At 40.6% G+C, this 22853-nt stretch overlaps 1 protein-coding gene across 2 annotated transcripts in view; it reads left to right on the plus strand.

The window, feature by feature from the left end:
- LOC144494920 (protein prune homolog 2-like) overlaps positions 1-22853 on the plus strand; it is a 421892-nt gene that overhangs the window by 111532 nt on the left and 287507 nt on the right. For both annotated transcript variants that reach the window (XM_078214519.1, XM_078214521.1), the window contains exon 6: positions 3308-3402. In XM_078214519.1, coding sequence (XP_078070645.1) covers positions 3308-3402 — 95 coding nt within the window. The remainder of the gene's footprint in view (positions 1-3307; positions 3403-22853) is intronic.

Genomic DNA, 22853 nt, shown 5'->3' on the forward strand with positions numbered 1-22853 from the left:
AGCCATTTGGTCCATCGAGTCTGCTCCACCATTCAATAAGATCATGGTCACTCCACTTTCCTCTCTGCACGCCATAGTCCTCTTACCTATCAAAAATCTGTCAAACTTAGCTTGTCTAAATTCTCATCATGCCTGGCTGCTCAATTCCGATCAGGCCTGGCTGGTCCAATTCTGTACCTAGCCTAGCTGTTCTGGCTGTTGGTCACTTGGCTACGTATTCCATTCCCCTTGCAAGAAACACCACAACACAGTGACCGTGGTTAGCACTGCTGCCTCACAGTGCCAGGGACCTATGTTTGATTCCAGTCTTAAGTGACTGTCTATGTGAAGTTTGCACATTCTCCCTGTATCTGCGTGGGTTTCCTCTGGGTGTTTCGGTTTCCTCCCAAAGCCCAAAGATATGCAGGTTAGGTTGATTGACCATGTTAAGTTACTCTTTAGTGTTCCAAGATGTGTAGGTTAAGTGGATTAGCCATGATAAAATGCACAGGGTTACGTGGATAGGGGGCGTTGGTTGGGCCTGGATAAGATGCTCTTTTGGAGAGTCGGTGCAGACTCGATGGGCCAAATGGCCTCCTACTGCACCGTAGGGATTCTATGATTCCATTTGTCTTTCTAATAACTTGCTGTACTTTCATACTAACCTTTTGTGATTCATGTGCCAGGACACACAGGGCTCTCTTTACTGCTGTGTTTTACAATCTCCATTTAAATTTTCTTCACTATTCACTACATTCACTATTGGTAAGAATAAACACACGGATGCTTTGAGTTTCTCTTCTCTTAGGTGCTCTGAATTCATTTCAATATTGCAAACTCCACCCTTGTGGCATTGCTGTTTTCCATTACCACTGGAATGAGTTTTCTTTCCTGCTTTGGTCTTTGTTTGACAACAGTTAGAATGTGGCCTTTCTTTTGGTAATTCAAGCATTTTGCATTTCTGTATGGACATGCCTGTGCCGTGTGCTGGCTGGTACAGTGATAACAAGTCACTAAATCACTTTCACCACCACTCTTCTGACAAGATCTACCCACTTAAGGCTCAGCAGAAACTTCCCAACTCTGGAGAGAAACTGCACTTGGAAAAGATGAAATTCCCGAGCATTCTTTGATGCCATCTGCATGGTAAAGGCAATCTTACATGCCAACTCAAATGTAAGATTTTGCTTGTTTAATGACTTGATTCACTTTTTTTGTTTACCAATCTACACCCGAATCTATCTTAAAATGTCTGGTCTCAAGGATGTGTCAATGTTGCAGTGTAGTGATAAATTCATCAGTGCCAAAAGGCAATTGGCAATAGATGGGACTTATTGGCCGGCAGCTCTCCTGTTCCTCTAGGCACAGCACAGCAGTGACCAGAAGAAGTCCTGGGAACTGGAGGAAAAGGAAAAGGCAGGTGTCCCAGGTTGGGGAAGGTAGACAATTCCTGGAGGGGAGCAATCAGAATCCCAGGGGATAGGCTGGGGAGGCGTGGGGGATGGAGATCTGGAGGTCACTGGGTCTGAAGAGAAAGATGCCCCAATCAGAGGTGGTGTGTGTGGGGGGGGGGGGGTGTGTGTTTCTGATGGAACTGTCCCCACTTCTTGCACGAGACCCAGCTATCTTTGTTTACGTGTTTTCCGCCCGAACTGTCATTCGCCGGCCAGCCTGAAAATTGAGGTTGGATGGGAAATGGCTTTTAGGTGACCAGGAGAAGCCACTTAAGGGCCTTAATTGGTGCAAGAGCATGCTCCCCATCTGAGACCCTGCCTACCCCAACATCAAATTTGTACCACCACGTTGGGGCAGGCAGGAACCTAATGGGAATCCCGTCCATGCAATTACACAGCATCACAGCCCCCAACCACGCCTCAGAATCTGCAGGGGTGGGGGGTGGGAGGGAAGCATAATTTGAATGCTTTGTTGGGATCAAGAATGTTTGTTAGCATGCCATACTCGTCTGGGTCAATCTCCATTTCCAAAATTGCTTTTTTTTGTGCTGAAGACTTGCATTATTCTGAGTCTGATTCTCTTCAATTTCATCTTTGAGTTTTAATGTACTATTAGCTCTGAAAACCCTGACTATTTTTTCAATATATGATATGAATGGTTCTCAAGGTCTTTATGTTCCAAACCTTCTGATGTACCATGTGGGCACAGCCATATTATTCAATTTCAAATGCAACAGTGACACAGTAAACCTTTACTTTCTGTAACAGTGATACAGATTTCAAGTCAGCTGAGGGAGAACAAAGCCAGCCCAGTTGGTAGTTGAATATGGTGGACTATAGGACCCTGCAGCAGCCTTTTTGACTAAGTGTGGTCACACAATGTCAGGAATGGTGAGGCCCAGCACAATCTGGTCAAAATGTCTGCCATTTGATCAGATTGGTCACATGGAGCCAGCTCATCATGTTCATCACAGTCCCTACAGTTGTTTGCTGTCAAAATCTTTTGTACTTGATTCTACTTCATCGCCAAAAATCTGTTATATATTGACAGACACTATTGCAAAGAAAGACAGACACCAAGATAACCAGGTGACTTATTCAGTGACATCATTGTGCATTGCACCAAACAGTGTGAAATAGTTTATTTCCAATTATTTGAATTATTTTGATCACATTGTAATAAGTTCAATTCGTATTTATTACAAAATCACAGGAGGCCATTCAACCAATTGTAGTTATACTTCCCGGAAGGAAAGTTTGGACCGGCATTCTTATTTCCCCATTTTATTGGTGTTCCATTTTAAAGTCTACAAGACTAGTTCAGACCAGTATTTTTATTACCTCAGTTTTACTGATTTTTTTTTCCTTCTGGGTTTGAAAGAGCTACTCATTTAGTTACACTGCCATATTTTTTTCTCATCACCCAGAAAATATTACTTTTCGAAGTATATATACTATTTTCTTTCAGACAAGATTATCATACACTGCTGCATCAAAAAAAAATCTCTCATCCCCTTTGGTTCTACTTTGTTACATAACTGTTCAAGCTACAGTGTTAGTACATTGCTTTGAGAGATGTGAAAGAGAGAAGTAGCTTGACATGGCAAAAGGCTGATTGATAGCTGATTGATGTCAAGGCACAATATTTCTGTTACGCAATTAGCATTGTTTGCTGCTGTGATTGAATTTCAAATGACATGGAACACTTCAGTCAATTTGTTTTAGCAAGTGGTAGTTAGAATTTGAGTTAAAGTTTTGAAATGATGTTAAATGCTTGATGTGGTGAAGCTTGATAACCCAAAGCAGTAACAAATGATTGCTGTGTGCCACACAGGAAAAGTATTAAGATGTTGTTATTTCCATTTCTGTTGTAGGTTTTAATACTGAACAGATTTTGCTGAGAGATCTTAAGGAGCTGTCAGAAGGAGATACAAAACTAGCAATTAGTACTGTGTGTATGACCCTGGAGGTGAGTGAATTGATGGCAATACTAGCTATAATTCGACAATAGCAGTGCATAGGGTGGTCCATTCCATCATATTAATATTTACTTTTGATACTGCACACGCTAACAACACAGTTTGAGTGATGTTACCACCACTTTATGGACGTAAATGCTTAATTGTAGACTGATTTGCATAATGCATATTAATAACATTTTTAATGAAGAGTGATTTATCATTATGTTTTTAAAACATCACAAATGAAATATTACATTCCTTCTTCCGAGAGGTATGTGTCATCCTGTGATGGCTCAATAGGGATTCCTTAATATAGAATTGAACAGGATGTTTTTCAGTTCTTTGGATGTATGCACTAGTTATCTATCAGAAACAGGATGCATGTACAAAATTGGATATCAGCAACCAGAACAATGGTGTATTTATTTCAAAATTTATTAAGTCTGGGATGAGATATTTTAAAGTTTTAATGCACATCACCAAATATCAGTGGTTGATTATGCATGCTCCAGAGAGAAAAAATGCTTTTCATTAATGTGACAACTGTTTTGAGATTTTAATTGTTTAGTTAATTTATTACAAGAAAGAGTACTGCCTTTTAAGTTATGTAATTTATCTGAAGTCTGATAATCAACTATTATCTGTTGCATCTCCTTTTACAAATGTGAATGGCGGCCCTAATAAATAAAGTGCAATTTCTTTTCAAAAGACATAGCTGAATTATTTTGCATCATCGAGTATAAGAGCATAGAAAGAGGCCCTTTGGCCCATTGTGACTGTGCCGGACATCAAACACCAATTTATTCTAATCCCATTTTCCAACACTTGGTCTATAGCCTTGTATGCTGTGACACTTAAGTTTAAAAAGTTTATTTATTAGTGTCACAAGTAGACTTACATTAGCATTGCAATGAAGTTACTGTGAAAATCCCCTAGTTGCCACACTCTGGTGCCTATTTGGGTACACTGAGGAAGAATTTAGCATGGCCAATGCACCCAACCAGCATGTCTTTCGGACTGTGGGAAGAAACTGGAGCACCTGGAGGAAACCCATGCAGACATGGGGAGAATGTGCAGACTCTGCACAGACAGTGACCCAAGCTGGGAATTGAACCCAGGTCCTTGGCGCTGTGAAGCAGCAGTGCTCACCACTGTGCCACCGTGCTGCCCCAAACAAAGGCATACAAACATGGGACTCGAACCCACGACCCTGTGATTAAGAGTCTCATGCTCTACCAACTGATATAGCCGGGCACAAAATAGTATCAATGAGCCAGCCAGGAGTCGAACCTAGAATGTTCTGATCCGTAGTCAGATGCATTATCCATTGCTTCACTGGCTCACATAAACCAAATTGGCAGTGATGATGTTTGAACCCACATGTCCGCTGAGACTGAAGCCTAAATCCAGCAACTTAGACTGCTCGGCCATGCTACTAGACTAGTGCTGAAGTGCTCATCTAAATGCTTCTTAAATGTTGTGAGGGTTCCTGCCTCTACCACCCTTTCAAGCAGTGAGTTCCAGATTCCGACCACCTCCTGGGTGAAAAAGTCTTTTCTCAAATCCCTTCTAAATCTCCTGCTCCTTATCTTAAATCTATGCACCCTGGTTATTGACCCCTCTACTAAGGGGAAAAGATTTTTCATATCTATCCTATCTATGTCCCTCATAATTTTGTAAACTTCGATGAAGTGAGGAGTACACCTTGATGTCTTGAGGAGTGTACATATTACAGAGAAGGAGGTGCTGGAAGTCTTAAAGTGCATCAAGTTAGATAAATCCCCGGGACCTGATGAAGTGTATCCCCAGGACATTGTGGGAGGCTAGGGAGGAAATTGCGGGTTCCCTAGCCGAGATATTTGGATCATCGATAGTCAAGGGTGAGGTGCCTGAAGATTGGAGAGTGGCAAATGTTGTGCCTTTTTTTAAAAAGGGCCGCAGGGAAAAGCCTGGGAACTACAGGCCTGTGAGCCCCACATCAGTGGTGGGTAAATTGTTGGAAGGTATTTTGAGAGACAGGATCTACAGGCATTTAGAGACGCAAGGACTGATTAGGGACAGTCAGCATGGCTTTGTGAGTGGAAAATCATGTCTCACAAATGCGATTGAGTTTTTTGAAGGGGTAACCAAGAAGGTAGATGAGGGCAGTGCAGTTGATGTTGTCTATATGGACTTTAGCAAGGCCTTTGACAAGGTACCACATGGTAGGTTGTTGCATAAGGTTAAATCTCAAGGGATCCAGAGTGAGGTATCTAAATGGATACAAAATTGGCTTCTTGACAGAAGCCAGAGGATGGTTGTAGAGAGTTATTTTTCAAACTGGAGACCTGTGACCAGCGGTGTGCCTCAGGGATCAGTGCTGGGTCCACTGTTATTTGACATTTATATTAATGATTTGGATGAGAATATAAGAGGCATGGTTAGTAAGTTTGCAGATGACACTAAGATTGGTGGCATAGTGGACAGTAAAGAAAGTTATTTCCAATTGCAACGGGATCTTGATCAATTGGGCCAGTGGGCTGACAAATGGCAGATGGAGTTTAATTTAGACAAATGAGAGGTGATGCATTTTGGTAGATTGAACCAGGGCAGGACTTCCTCAGTTAATGATAGGGCATTGGGGAGAGTTATAGAACAAAGAGATCTAGGAGTACATGTTCATAGCTCCTTGAAAGTGGAGTCACAGGTGGACAGAGTGGTGAAGAAGGCATTTGGCATGCTTGGTTTCATTGGTCAGAACATTGAATACAGGAGTTGGGACGTCTTGTTGAAGTTGTACAAGACATTGGTAAGGCCACACTTGGAATACTGTGTGCAATTCTGGTCACCCTATTATAGAAAGGATATTATTAAACTAGAAAGAGTGCAGAAAAGATTTACTAGAATGCTACCGGGACTTGATGGATTGAGTTATAAGGAGAGGCTGGATAGACTGGGACTTTTTTCTTTGGAGCGTAGGAGGCTGAGGGGTGATCTTATAGAGCTCTATAAAATAATGAGGGGCATAGATCAACTAGATAGTCAATATCTTTTCCCAAAGGTAGGGGAGTCTAAAACTAGAGGGCATAGGTTTAAGGTGAGAGGGGAGAGATACAAAAGTGTCCAGAGGGGCAATTTTTTCACACAGAGGATGGTGAGTGTCTGGAACAAGCTGCCAGAGGTAGTAGTAGAGGCGGGTACAATGTTGTCTTTTAAAAAGCATTTAGATAGTTACATGGGTACGATGGGCATAGAGGGATATGGGCCAAATGCGGGCAATTGGGATTAGCTTAGGGGTTTTAAAAAAAAGGCAGCATGGACAAGTTGGGCCGAAGGCCTGTTTCCATGCTGTAAACCTCTATGACTCTATGACTCTAAGTCTCCTCCTCAGCCTTCTCTGCTCTAAGGAAAACAATCCGAGCCTAACCAGCCTCTCTTCATAACTAAAACGCTTCAGCCAGGACAACATCCTGGTGAATCTCCTCTGCACCCTTTCTAGTGCAATCACATCCTCCTATAGTGTGGCGACCAGAACTGCAGACAGTACTCTAGCTATGGCCTAAAACTGTTTCATACATCTCCATCATAGCCTCCCTGCTCCTTTCATCTATGCCTCAGCTAATAAAGACAAGTATCCCATATGCCCTTTTAAGTATTCCCTTGTCTTGTTAACCCTCCCAAAATGAATCACCTCACACTTTTCAGTTTTTCATTTGTAATTTAAAATTGACTCATTATCAAAATTATTAAAATATCTGTCTTGAAAATATAATTTGATAAGAGGTAACAGAAGTATCAGCCAAATAAAACTGCTCAAGCACTTAATATGTTTAAGTGTCTTAAGGTTTATTAATGGAATTTTGGATAGCTCATGAGCAATTGAGAAAAGTCCACTTCAATAACAAGGTTCATAGCTCTGTTGTAAGACTATTACATTAATGGTTTGGGTGGGAGGACAGGACACAAATCAATTGACACAAAAATATTGAGGACCATAAACATTGTAAGTATATCCAGTGCACTTTTCTGCTCTACCTGCAGTTGTAACTGAGAAATAGTGTTTTTTTGCACCCTTCCATCGTCTCTCTTTTCATCTTGCACTCGTGTCCCCTTGGTCGACTGACTTACACAGAACCAAATAAACATAGAACATAGAACAGTACAGCACAGAACAGGCCCTTTGGCCCACAATGTTGTGCCAAGCTTTATCTGAAACCAAGATCAAGCTATCCCACTCCCTATCATCCTGGTGTGCTCCATGTGCCTATCCAATAACTGCTTAAATGTTCCGAAAGTGTCTGACTCCACTATCACTGCAGGCAGTCCATTCCACACCCCAACCACTCTCTGATTAAAGAACCTACCTCGGGCATCCTTGCTATATCTCCCACCATGAACCCTATAGTTATGCCCCCTTGTAATAGCTCCATCCACCTGAGGAAATAACCTTTGATCCACCCGAGGAAATAGTCTTTGAACATGACTGAACTTCTATATCTCCAAGATGAATTAATTTGAAAACTTCAATCCTGTGCCCTCAGTCTTTCCAACAACTATTATCCCGTGCAGTTCTGTGAGTCAATTCTCATTTGTTTTATTCTGTTAACTTCAGACCATTTCTTTTATGCATCTTTCTTGTAATATGGGTTCCAGATTGCATGCAATAATCCAGGTCTGAGTAGTGCTTTATGCAAATAGTATGGTGGATTCCTTTGATCTGTGCTCTATTTTTTATACAAGAGAACATTAGATTGCTTTTACAAAGTCAGACATTCATATGGTATCTTGCAAAATTTATCTATGTCTACTTGATTTATTTTTGATTCTTGTCAGTATTTCTCTATTAATCCTATATCTCTAAATTTCATTCACTGTGTGCCATTATTTTTGACATATCTACATTAAACTATGTCTGCAAATTGTCAGCTGATACATGTCAAAACATTTCAGTCCTCCTGTTGCTGTTATCCCAACTTGCCACCATATTAACCAGCCCTGGTATTTTGGTATTGTTTCCAAGTTTTAAGATGATGAAGCTACCAACATTTACTTTTAGATCATTTATGAAAATCTTTCGGAGTAATAATTCCAATGTGGAACCTTGCTGAACTCTACTCATCACACCCCTCAAGCATTTGCACAGAATCTCTGTCTATGCAGTCTGTCTCTGCGTGCTGCTGTTCGCAAGTATCATGTCTGCCCATTTTGTTTACTGGTTCTCTATGACAAACAGTACCAAAGGCTCGACTGAAACTCTGATAATAAAGCCTGTATTGTCAGTAAAGAAGGAAGTTACTTAGGCTATCATGTCTTAAATAAATCATTAGTAGCTGTATCAAAACAATTTCATTGACATAGCCTGTGTGTAACTTGTCACTGAAGAGTGAGTAGTTTGAAGGACTTCTGAAAAAAGAAGAAAGCTCAAAGGTAAGACAAGAATGTTACGACAAAATATCATGGACTTGCAGGAAAGCAACATGCACAAAAATGCTGTGTTGATGCAGAGAAATGTCAGCAAAGATTTATTCTTCTTCTTCTTCAGGCAGATCTGACCCATAGCACCACAATCTCCAACACAATTGGGCAAGAAGGCAGTTCACTTAATTGGAATGGGGATCGAACCCAGTGCTGTTGGCACCAATCTAATCCACACTGGCTGTTCAGCCAGCCAACTGACCTCCCAAGGAGTCCGAGTTGCTCTGGCAGCATGTACTTACATGCATGTTGTAGTCTTGAGCAATGAATAATGATGGTAGATGCTCCAATTTTCTTTCTGTCACCTGGCTGACCAGGAAACTCTCTCACTTGTACTGCTTACCATTGGCATATGTTGGCAGGAATGTCAGATTGACACCCTGTTTGAATGTTATGAACGCATCTTCCTTGGCCATCAAGTCCAGTACTGAGGGCTTGAACCCAGAGCTTCTGGCTCAAAGCTTTTTCAATGCGCCACTGCTTTGGAGATGATTTCCAATGGTGTGATAGTCATTGCTACTGCCTTGGAGATTTTGTGTTTGATCTGCTCTTCCAGCTATCAGCCTTCTGATCACCATGGCGAACCGCTAATGCAGTTTTACTTTGGACCACCGATGTGGGAAAGGTTGAGCAGCAGCAACACCAACAGTAAAAGCAGCAGCGGCCTTGTTAAACTCCTGCCATTCCACAGGACAGAATGAGCAGAGAGCTCCAGCTCACAGGAAGGTATACAGGCAGTCTGGATGTGACTGAACACCAGTGCCTTAGGAGGCTCAGAATTTCATGTTGGGCATCTTTTGGCATTTGCAACTCTTGAAAGAAAGCCTACTGCCAAGTGGACACGGTCGGCACACATTGTTCATGGTGGTCAAAGTTCCCACAGCCCTTAATTTCTTTACCTGTGGCTCCTTGATTTATAGAATTCTGCAATGGCCCCAAAGTACTTAATCATGGATGATGCATGCCCCATTTTGCAGGGTTAGCATTGACATGTACTCAATTGATGAGGCCAGTCAGCATGAGCAGGAACTTGGATTTGCTGTTCTTGTTGGATCTCCACAGGTCCAGGGAGTCTAGATTGCACACACATGGAAATCAAGGTGGATCCGGGTCATCTTGATGACTTCATCGACTGAAAGGAATTCCATTCCATCAGTGTTCAGCTGGTATGCAATCAACAACGATCATCATGTATGCGTTTGCAAGATTTCCAGAAGTTGCTATGATGCATTCATGTTGTGCAGTCAACCCTCCTTGAAATATTCACACCTTGAAGCAGAATAAATAGATGACTGCTTGAAGGTGTGGCTGATGCCTTATATAAGGAGTCCCAACATTGGCACCGAGGAAAGGTGTATATAAGAAACTATCTGACCACGAGTCGTAATTGGATAAACAGAATGCTGAGGATATGCTTCCATTACCTGGACAGATTGACAAATTCCCTTCCTAATGCATCACAGAATCACACATTGCAGAAGAGAACCTTCGGCCCATCGAGCCTGCACCGACATGTGAGAAAGACATGACTTACCTACTTGATCCCAATTACAAGCACTTGGCTCATAGCCTTGCATGTTATGACGTGCCAAGTGCTCAGCCAGGTACTTTTTAAAGGATGTGAGGCACTCCGCCTCTCCCACCTTCCCAGGCAGCCCATTCCAGATCGTCACCATCCTCTGGGTAAAAAAGAATTTCCTCACAATCCCCCTAAACCATCTGCCTCTCATCTTGAACTTGTGTCCCCTCGTGACTGACCCTCCAACTAGGGAGAACAGCTGCTCCCTATCCACCCTGTCCATGACCCTCATAATCTTGTACACCTTGATCAGGTTCCCCTCAGTCTTCTCTGCTCCAACGAAAACAACCCAAGTCTATCCAACATTTCTTCATAACTAAATGTTCCATCCCAGGTCTCCATATTGATAGTGGTCTGTAACACTTTGCACAACATTGCACGGCAGCAAGAATAGGAGCTCCAGGAGGATGAAGAGGATGAGTGCTCTGCCCCTTTGGTGAAACAGAAGCATAAGTTTTATATGGCAAGGTCACCATTAGTCACACATGTAGTTGCCAGGGATGCCTGGGACAACCTGATTCAGGCAATAAAGTTGATGCAGTGCAGTTATCTGGCGCAGAAATTCTAAATTCTCTGTGTCCACCATGTCTGCCCAGCTGTTAGCACAAAACAGTCTGAAAATTAAAGTCTTATCCTTCTCCCAGGTACCTATTACTTATCTCTAACTCTTGTTGTACCGTTTTTGACAATACGAAAGTTGCAGGCGATAGGCAAAATCAGGCAAGGCAGAACAATGGAAATTTAAAATAAAGTTTATGTACGTAAACATGAAATAGAAATGTGACACTGAAACATTGTGTTAAAAAATAGTTGAATGCACTTGTAAAACTGCAAACCTTTTACATTCTTGTAGCCAATTAATGGCCATGCAGCGTGAAACTCACACTGTGAAAGGCTGAGTGGTGCCAGGGAGGGCAGGAAGAGGGCAGACGCCGAGAAAAGTGAATGTGTGGGCTGGTGCTTCCAATGTGCTCCTTCAGGGGAACTCTCTGAGGGAACTCGGGGCCTACAAAAAATTAACAAACTAACATCAGCAGAACAAAAATGAGCATCTAGGCAGCACAATCATACATAGACTTCAGTCTCCAGACAAATTTGTTAATTTTATATGAGCCCTGACCTTTCATGCTGCCCTGGATCGAGGTTGCAGCTTAAACATAAAGGCCACCATGCCAATTGACTCACCGGCCAACTCTAAAGGCAGACGGGCAATATAAAATCCCAGTCAATTGGTGTTTAATTAACTTAAGTTGGTTTCTTGATTGTCAGCGGGCACATTTCCAACTTGCGCGTGTTTGCCCGCCAACCAAAATATTGCACAAGTGTGCCCAACTTCTTCGCATGCAATTTTACGCACTTCTGGCCCAGAGGCACACCCAACTGAGCACCTTAAAATTCTGTTCCCTGGACTTATTATTAGTCCACTTTCTTCCTTGTACAAATCATTAAATGTTGCTTAGTTCAGTTCGATAATCTTTTGTCTCCAGTCTTGTCTATAGTTGGACATGTGACGGCCACAGTTACACCACTGATTGCACAGTCGCAGCATGCATCATGAATATTGGATCCAGATGTCAAAATTTAGTTTTAGCTAGTTCAGCATTTATAGTGAACAAGTGCAAGCAACTGAAAGAGAGAGATTCTTAAGATTGCCGAGATGCACATTGTTCTCTGATTAGATAGGCATGATGAGGAAGTGTGGCACACATCGAATAATACAGGAGCCGTAAGTTGCTAGTTATACCAGCAGCAACTGTGCAATTGTGTAACTCAAAAAGCTAAGTGGCTACACTGATTCATACAGAAGAGGTAGTGGCATTGATGTGAACCAGATCCACTATTAGTTGCAGCTGCACATACCTAGGAATGTTGTTGGTCTTAGATTTCCAGTTAGCTATGAAGCTGTGCTTCTGCGTTATTCCTTGAACAAGGGGACCACTTAATAGTGCAATGAGAAGCAATATTTAGAATTTCACGCCACTAAACATGCTTAACACGATCACCACCAGTACACATACTCATAATTTTCAGTTTTAATATATCTTGCAGACTGACATCCATTCATTGAACAGAAAATGAAGTGACAGAACTTCAGTAGTGTAGTTGATTGTGCAGTTATCCCTGTGTAGGAAACATCTAGCTTAGTGCTGACTTTCACTAGTAGTGAAGTATCGATGGTCGATTGTCCCTTCAAATCTTTGTGATCGATATGATGCACCTTAATCTTGGTCTCTCTGATAGGTTTAGCCTTTTCATGCAGTCCTTCTCTGCCATATCCTGGCCGTTGACTCATTTGTGTTAGTCTTGGTGTCTGGAATGATATTTGCTGCAAGTTGTACGCTTCCTGTGCCTCCAAATTCCAGGGCTCTCCTGTCCGCTTGCTCCACTTTGATATACTCACCAGTGGCTGTCACACCTATTTGCTCTGGCAGAAAACTCTGCAGCACTATTTAATTCTTATTCTGTTTGTAATATGATGAAATTGTATCCTTCCTTAATTTTATTAATTTCCAAGTGACCTCGAGCAAAATATTTATATTCTAATTCAAATTTTCAGTTATGGATTGAGTTAAACTAGACATTAAGAAACAAATTTATTTTTTGTCTCCCCTTTCCCCACCTGCTGGCTTTTTCAAATTCCAATTTTGTGGAAATAGAGATTCTCAAATTAGAACAATATTAATGAATAATTTATTGTCATTTAAAAAAATATTACATCTTTGTTTTTTGTGTACGTCCATACTTGCTGATTTTGAAGTAAAACTTACTTTTGCTTTGAGGAATGGTTGTTCTTTCAAAACCCATTATTTCAAGCATAGAAGTTATTTGTTTCTCTTGTTGGTCAGAATGTTGTTCTGTCACATGTATAAGTAATCATGAAGGACAAATGGCACAAGGTGTTTTGTGAACGGTGTAATGGAACTGCTTTCCTACTGCTTTATTTTTACCTACAATCAAATTATGTTTTGCTTAATAACATACCTGATTTGATTTTATGTGACTGCACTCTATTGTATGTGTATTTAAAGAATGATTCTTTACTATTATTCTACTAATGAACCCAAGGCAATGTATGTGCTTCTCAGTTTTTGAAGTGTGTTGTCTATCATTGCTTTAGGTATACTCCTTAACTTTACTGAATGTGCTAATCTTTTGGGATCCTGAGAGAGTGGTCTGAAGACAGGAAATCATGTTTGATATTGCTAAAAAGCGCCGACTACTGGACAGTTTACTTAATGCAAGGCAGCTTACCTTCTGTGCCACCTCCTTAGAGGAGAAACTGGGAGAAAAACTGTGGCTAATATCTCTTATTGTTTTACTGATTATACTATCAGTTAACCTTTTGCTGGTCTTTAATCTGAAGCAATGAAATGAATCTTGGGCTTTATGTACATTATAACTGTACTGTTGAAACAAAGTGGTTTCATTTCGTACTGGCATTACAGCGAGTGTGCGCACAGCTTAAATTTGGAGGATCTCTGAAGAAAGCAGCCTCAGTTTGATTCCAGGGTCAGGTTGGGCCTTGACTCCAGATTTATACGAAACTTGTCATGTATACGTAACCCAAGGTTGAAGTAGTAAGACATTATAAAGTTACGATTGTTTTTTTCTGAAACCAAACTTTAGCACAAATCCTAAAACATTATGAAAATGATTACAGGCATTAAACATAAAATGCGTACTCAGGACAAGTATAAAACAGTTAAAACTGAAGTTGCTTGTTGAAGTCCTGCAGTTGCATTTATACCCTTAACTTTCTGTGAATGTGACCACTGAACTAAGATCACACAATTTAACTAATGGTTAAATATTGAAACTGGTTGGTGCCTTTCTTTATCTAATGTAAGAAAATGTTGAATTAGGAATAAAAGCATCAATTAGTTTCTGCTGTTTAATCAAATTAAATGTGTTGATGTTAGATATTTGTATTTGCAATGAGTAGTCTTCAGGAAAGTACAAAGATATGTAGAACTGAAAATATCAATCTAATGCTTATTTCATATCACATTTAGATTACTGACATCCTATGACAATTTACTTGTTTTTACCCTAGGATGCTAATTAAAAGTTTAAAATTGTGCAGCAGTATTATCAAGGATATTCATAATATCTTAGTTTAGAAAAAAGTTCTCCGCAGTCTTTATCTTCTGTTGATTCTTTTGTAAGTGAACACATTGATATTGGAAATATTAACTAGGTTATTAAAGAAGCTGCCAATTAATTTGCAATATAAATGAACTTAATTGCCAAAAAAGTTTAAATTTTGATAATTTTTTGGAATATTCCCCAACACACTTATACTTCGCTATTCAGAATGAAAAGGTTTCTTCTTTTCACCCACCTTCACTTATTTTCAAACATTTATTTTGTAATTGATATAATGTAATGATGAGTTGAACAATGATGTGACTTAAAACCCTAGCTTATGATTTATGTTTTTGTTTAATTTTGTTTTGGGTTTGAGGTATTTTAATTGCATAATAATATTGAATAAGATTGCAGAATGAATATATATTTTCATAATTTTCACTGCTCGGCAACTTTAAGAGAAATGCCGGGAGTAACAACAACCACTCTACATGGCCTTCGTCGACCTGACCAAGACTTTCGACTCAGTCATTCGGGAAGTGCTATGGAAAACCTTGTCAAAGGACACCCGTAATTCATCAACATTGTCTGACTCCTCCACAAGATGTCAGCGACAGCCCTCACCGATGGAAATAAGACAGAAACTTTCAAGGTCAAGACTGGAGTCAAGCAGGGATGTGTCATTGCCCCATCCTTTTCTCCAACTTCATTGTCACCATCCTTCACCTCGTTAGGAACAAGCTTCCCAGAGGAGTGGACATCATCTACAGGATGGGCAGAAAACGTTTCAGACTCAACTGGTTGAAATCCAAGAAGAAAATGACACTGACATCACTGATGCAACTTCAGTATGTGGATGACATTGCCATCTCCACTCTCTTAGAAGAAAATCTCCAGGCCATGCCTAATATCTTTGCAGAAACACACCGAAGAATTGTCTCAGCCTCACCCTCAAAAAGTCTCAAGTCCTTTACCAACCTGCTCCAGGGTAAGGTCTGGTCACTCCCCCCATAAGGATCAATGGAGAAGCCCTCCCAAATGTGGAACATTTACTCTACCTGGGAATCCACCTCTCATCGAAGGCTGACATTGATGTGGAGATCCAACATTGTATCCAATTTGTGAGTGCCCCCTTCGGAAGCCTAAGGACGAGAACCTTCAACAACCACGACATTTGTGTTTATACCAAGATCCTTATGTACAAGGCAGTCATCATTCCAGCTCTTCTATATCGCTCAGAAATCTGGAGTACGTACAGACGACGCCTCAAGGCCCTGGAGAGATACCATCAATGCTGTCTGAGATGGAATCTCCACATTAGCTGGGGGGATAAGTATACTAACATCAGCATCCTTGAAGGAGCCAGCAGTAACAGCATCAAGACCATGATCATCTGAAAGCAACTCCGCTGAGCTAGCCATGTGCTTAGGATGCCAAAGCAAATCTTCTTCGATCAGCTCAAGGAAGGCTCCGAAACAAGAGGAGGACAAAGGAATTCCTTCAAAGATACCCTAAAGGCTTACCTCAAGAAAAGCAACATAAACGTTGGCACCTGGGAGACCCTTGCTCAGAAGGGACCTACTTGGGGGAACCTCCTGATTGAGGGGACACAATTCTTTGAGAATACCCGATGGCAAGAGGAGGCCTGGAAAAGGAGCCTGAAAAAGGAATGCCAGTGAACTAGAGTCCAAGGACCAAACCCACCTCCCAGAAACACCTGCCAAATGTGCGGTCGAAGCTGCAGCTCAAGGATTGGGCTCAATAGCCACACAAGGACCCACAGAACCCATGTCCAGTAACACAGAGTTTCTTAGGTGGAGAATCATACTCGTTAGCAAGTGATTGCCAAATAAGATTTTAATATTGAATAAAATTGCAGAGTGAAAATATATAAGCAAAGTTTGCACCTAAAGGAATGAGCGTGGTTAATATTTTGGTCCTGATCTTTCAGACTGATGCTCAAAGCTTTCATCCTTTTATTTCAGTTGCTGATTTTTAACATTTTCTGATATCTAGCATTCAACAGCTTTGCTTTTTATTTCTATATAATCAAATTAGTTTTATGTAATTCCTTGCCTTAAAAAATAAATTAGTTTTCTGAAATTAAAAAAAAGACTGGTTTAGTACTGCTGGACAATAATGCCATTTTGCTTCCCAATAGTTCAGTAGAGTTAATTTGTTAGAATGAATTATGTCAAGTTGGGTAATTTTCTTTTAGTTAACTGACAAAGCTAAAATAGCCCTCTTCGTGCGTTTAAAAAAAATTTAACTTGGTGATAATTGAATGGCATTATATTGTATTTTACTCAGTTGAAGAGATTTTAACAATCAAGTTCGTCAATAAGGGTTCATAAAATGAGAACTATCTGAAACCTAAACTGATTTATACTTATCTTTCACTACGTTAAATACTCATGTATGTAAGGTATTGTTTTATGACAGTGATATACAGATAAATGAACAAGGACATTATAGTCAGTTGTTCTTGGGGGCACTGGAAAACGCTTACACAAAAGGTGTCTCTCATCCCTGACAAAACTTGTCTAGAATCTGCCAAAAACATGTCTGTGCAATAAAAAACCTAGCCACTCATTTTTATATACTCTGGACCTTTGGTGATGTGCTGCATAGCCGAGGGGAGGCCATTAGAGATTAATATTAAATAAATCACCAAGGGGTCCTCTCACAACCCAAATCTTAAAGCCACATAGTGTGCTACTAATGTGCTTAAATGGGTTGAAATGAATTTGTTTCATGGATGTCATTTACATTATGTATATATTTATTTATGATTTTTTAATTGTGGCTGGAAATAAATGTTAGCAGATACAGTGTTCCCCTTTACTGGGTACATATTGTATGCTAAATCAATCAGTTCCAATTAATCTTGAGTGTACCATGGCAGTGTGAGACTAATTCTGGTAGCATTTGACATGAAAAATAATTCTTTTATGATGAAAGAGGAATTATTTAGATGTGTTATAGGCAAGTGCCCTGTCAGTTTAATTATCATTAATGTGCAATAGTATTGCAGCTATTGTTAGTAATTAATAATATTCCGATACAAGTATTAAGCAAACCTGGGGAAAACATGTCACAATTAAAAAAACCTTCGCTTTTACTTCATTTTTCAGAATGCACCGTTGAATTTTATTTTGCTAATTATCTAAGTCCCAAATCAAGTATTCATAAATCTACATATATCCAAGAAATTAACTCGTGTAGAAATGATTTTTCCTCTGATCAACAAGATACATATTAGATCTTTTATCAGTATGAACACTTCATCGCTATAAATCATATAAAATGCAAAGCATTACATTGCTCTGTATAATCCAATTAAACACTATTAAAAAATTATAAGTTCAATTTTCAGACCAATATTCCTTCCCTTCAAATCAGCTAATATTATGCCTTTACAGTTTAAAAGCATGACAGCATTGCTTCATAAATAGTGAAACCAGATTGCTTTCTTTATCATCAAGAAAACAAATAAATACTACTGGAAAGGACTATCTAGCTATAAGTTATTGGGGCAGAATTTTGCAACTTAGCCATATTCAATTTTGTTTCAAAAAGCTTGCATTTCCTTTAACTTTTGAAGTAATTTTATTAGATTTCTACCATATGGAAGTCCCAGCATCATTCTCACTGCATGCTTAATTTGTACTGGATGCATTCTTAACCAAAATGGTCTTAAAGTGTCCCAGTGGGATATACTTAAGGGAAAAATTGAGTTTCAGATCTGTGAACTTTTAAAAAAAAAATGTGTTCAGTGTAAGATTTTCTAAGAACAGGTAATGTGAAATTGAAAGTTTTGCACATCATTTCTGGTTTTTGCAATGCCATTATTATCAGTAGGTTATTTGTTTCCTTTGAATTGAACATCATCAGACAGCTAAATGACATGACATTAGTTCATAAGCTGCTGTGGGCGTTCCATTGACTGTGAGACTAATGCGTTTGTCTATCTAAAAGTTATGGAAGTTTTATTTATCTCGCATACTGTCAAGAGTGATGCTTTAATACTTTCACTGGGATTTGATGATGTCTTTTTTTGCAGTAATTTATTTCATGCCTGTTGTTGTACAGATGTTGTACCAGCATGATTTTATTTCTTTACATTTTATCAGCTACTCATTAACCCTTAAAGTGCTACTCATGGACTATGCTTTATTGAATGTACATTTTTCTACTTATTCAACAGTAAACCAACATTAAGTGACATTTTAATCTTTACAGAGTAGAAATTGATGAACAGCAGAAGGTTTCAATTGGACATACTCAGGCTATTTGCATGCCATTGCTAACTGTCAGTATCTGCTGTAATTTATTAGAAGTGTCAGTATTTGAGGCTTATTTCTTCTTTATGAGTGTTTAAATGGTTGATATTTTTATGAAGCATTTTGAGACAGCATATTTATGCAAGGCTGCCTTACCAAAATGCAAATGTTTGAATATTCATTGCTGTAGATTAACTCCCTGACATTGATGAAATTGGTTGTAGTTCCCTTTACTCACCCCACATGTTTTGTGTACTAACTTCATGGGCTGGATTTTACAGTTGCAAATCAGGTGCGCTGACAGCCCCCAACATCATCACGCCAGTCTTTGATATAATGGAAGGGGAGCGAGTGCTGAAATAGGAAATCTGCTCGCCATTTAACAAAAATAAATGAGCTTAACAAAGACCCAGTTGACTGTGAATTTACATGGCTGACTCCATTTTCGTTAGGCGTATGGGAAAAACGTTGGGAGTGACTTACGCCATATGAGGAGATGGCGGATGAAAATTGGGACCATGGCTGTCTGTAGCAGCAGAGTCTGCTGGTTAAGGTGGCTGCATTTGGATCTTATTGGACTTCATTTAAACAATTTTTTTAAAGGATGCCATAACAAATAAGGAGAGGATGAGATGGAAGAGGGCCTAGAGGGATATCCTGGAGGATGAAGACTCCAGCAAAGGATCTGGAAATCTTTGTCCACCATGGGGATTGTGCATTCTGGAGGAGGTTCCTCCAGTGAGGAAGAAATGAGGAGAAAGAGATAGAGGAGGGCAGCTATCTAGAAACAGGTGCACCCTGTGGTCCAGGTACGTGAGGGACTTGTTGCCATGTCAGGGCTTGCACAAGACAGACAACAACAGCAGCCAGTCCATGGGAGGAGAAGACACCATCCTGTACACAGAGCCTACATGTGAAGAATAAATTACCTTCATCTGTCACAGCACCAGTGTCTTTTCCAGAGAGACAGTAACATCACTTTGTGAAATATTGGCTGGCAATTACATTGGTGATCATCCTATGCATGTAGCTCTCATCATGACTGTGGCCTTGAACGTTTATGCATTGGGGTCAATTCAGAAATCAGCCAGAGATCTTTGCAGCATATCAAAAGCTTCAGTTCATTGTTGCGTAACAGTTCTGATACTTACAATGTTTAGCCAGGAGAAATCAAGAGGTAAAAGAAAGGGAGGAACTTAAAACAATCAGAATCACAGGAAAAAGGTACTGAGAAAACTATTAGAACTAAAGGTTGGCAAGACCTTTGGATCTGATGGCTTTCATCCGATAGTCTTCAAAGAAGTGGCTGTAGGGAGAGTAGATGCATTGGTTGTGAACTTCCAAAATACCCTAGATTCTGGAAAGGTCCAAGAGACTGGAAAATCACAAATGTAGTACCTCTATTCCAGAAAGGAGAGGCACAGAAAGCAGAAAACGATAGCCCAGTTAACCTAATGTTTGTCAGAGGGAAAAAGCGAGAATCCATTCTCAAGGAAGTAATAGCAGGACATTTAGAATATCCTAAAACAATTAGGTGAAGTCAACATGGTTTAGTGAAAGAGAAATTGTGTTCAGCTAATTTATTAGAATTCCTTGAGAAAGTAGCAAGTGGTAAACAAAGGAGATAAAAAGCAAATTACTGTGGATGCTGGAATCTGAACCAAAAACAGAAAATGTTCGAAAATCTCAGCAGGTCTGACAGTCTGTCCAGAGAGAACAGAGATGGAGTTTGGAGGAATGAGAAGTGATCTTATGAAACATATATGATTCTGAGGGTGGATGCACAGTGTGGATTCTGAATGGGTGTTTCACCTTGTGCAGGAGTCTAGAACTAGGGGACCCGGTTTAAAAATTAGGGGTCTCCCATTTAAGACAAATGAAAAGAATTGTTTTCTCTCAAAGGGCTATGGAATTCTCTTCCCCAGAGAGCAGTGGAGGCTGGGTCATTGAATATATTCAAAGTTAAGTGAAATACATTTTTGAACAACAAAGGAATCAAGGGTTATAGGAAGAAAGTGGAGTTGAGGTTGCAATCAGATATGCCATAATTTTATCAAATGGCAGAGCAGTCTTGAGAGACTGAATGGCCTACTCCTGCTCCTAAATTTTGTGTTCTTATAAGCGAGCAACTGACTTTGTCTCATTCACTACAGGTAACACATTTGTATGTTTGTCAGGTGGAGAGAGTCAGAGGCTTCACATGTATAGCTAGATTCCCCAAAGTTCAAGGTGTGATAGACTGCATGCATGTGGCCATCAAAGCTTCATTGGAATAGCCGGGGGTATTTGTCCACCAAAAAGGTTTTCGTTCCATCAATATGCAACTTGTGTGTGACCATTATAAAAGGATCCCCACTAAAGAGATGGCTCATGACCTTGGTGAGAAATTCATGGACACAGGTTGAAATGTGGTACAATGAGAGTCACGACCAACCAGAGTCATCATTGAGCATCCCAGACGATGAGTCTCCGGATGATTCTGAGGACAAGGAGGAGCAACCATGCCAGCCAGCAGTGGAACAACAAGCTTTGGATGGCAGAGAGATATGGGAGTCTCTTATAATGTGATGTTTTACCTAGGAATGTGGAATTTGTCGAATGATATCCTCTTTTCCTCACTCCCCTCTTTTTGTATCTCTTAGTCATCAACACCAGGGCTGGCTGTGCATGTGTCAATGGTGAGGCACGATATGAGGTATGAGGTCATTCAGAGGGACCCACATGAATAAAAACTCCCTGAGTTAGCATTCTGTCAAAACAAATCCAAATTGGGACCTCACACATGTGAAACACAAATCAAACCAGAACAGCAAGTAATCACAACACCATAATTTAATACAGAATCTAAGCAGCCTATCTTCGAACAAGGTATCCTATACAATCATGTTTGTGAAACTATGTGTGATTAATGTGTTTTTAATTCTCTCAAGGCAGCTATGGCATTGTGTTCCCCTTTTGCTGCCAGCTGTGCTGGAGACAGGCTGCTGACCCTGATGCCTCTTTACTTTGGATTACTTTAGCAGGTGTTCTGAGGCTGTGAGGGCCCTGGTGTGGTGGGGATCTCCTGCACTGTGGCAGGAGTCTCATCTGTGGCTGCAGCACTCTGAAGCATTGGTGTCAGTGGCTGAGTGGCAGAGGAGAGGCAGTCCTCATCAGGAGCAACATGCATACTACCTCCCGATGAGTGGCAGCAGCAGTTCTTCTGAGGTTCATTTGGCCTTCCCTGCTTTCATGTAAGGAACTAGGACCTGGCTGTGACTCCAGGCACCTTGTACTCCTCTTACCCTAGCTCTGGGCATTTGAGCTCAGAGACAAGGTGATAGAGTGCCTGTCAGCAAAATACCCAGTATCCTAACAGTGAGCTGCTTGGTCTGGCCCTGTATGACAGTCACCTGTCTATCAGTGGGCATTTGCAGGAGAGAATGGTCATAGTGCTCATGGCAAGGATGGACTCTTCCAGTGTTCATGGCAGGGAATGCAAACCCCCTGAAAGCTCTGCCACATCTCCATGTACCTCACACTGTGTGTCCAGTACCTGCTGCCTGATGACTCCAGAGGCTTGTCATCAGCTTACACATCAGTTTGTGTAACCCTTTCATCCATCTTGTACATACCCACTGAGGTGAGTTTATTTGTGCTGATGCTAGGTGCTGTATGAGGATATGACAGCGCACTCTGAGGCTCCTTCCTCCTCCTCCTCAGAAGTTAATGTGTGGCCCTCAGGGCTGGTGCCTATTGCTGAGGTACCACCTATGAAGGCTACGAACAAGGATTATAAAGGGCACCATCGTCATTTGAACTGGCTCCAGAGATCAACACTTCCTACACACACACTCACCATGGAAAATGCTAATCAGTGTGTTACTCTCTGCCCCATCAAAATTGAGACACGCATTCCTCCCCAAATGCCTCAAGTCACCTACGTCAGTCTCAACAATGCTTCCTCTCTGCACCCTTCCATAATTTCCCTCTACTCTATTTCAACACAACCCCCCTGCTCCCCTTCAGCACAATCTTTCCAGGAGAGAACTATGGGTCCTGGGAATCTCACCAC

This window comes from Mustelus asterias, chromosome 6, assembly GCF_964213995.1.
Source record: "Mustelus asterias chromosome 6, sMusAst1.hap1.1, whole genome shotgun sequence".
NCBI lineage: Eukaryota > Metazoa > Chordata > Chondrichthyes > Carcharhiniformes > Triakidae > Mustelus > Mustelus asterias.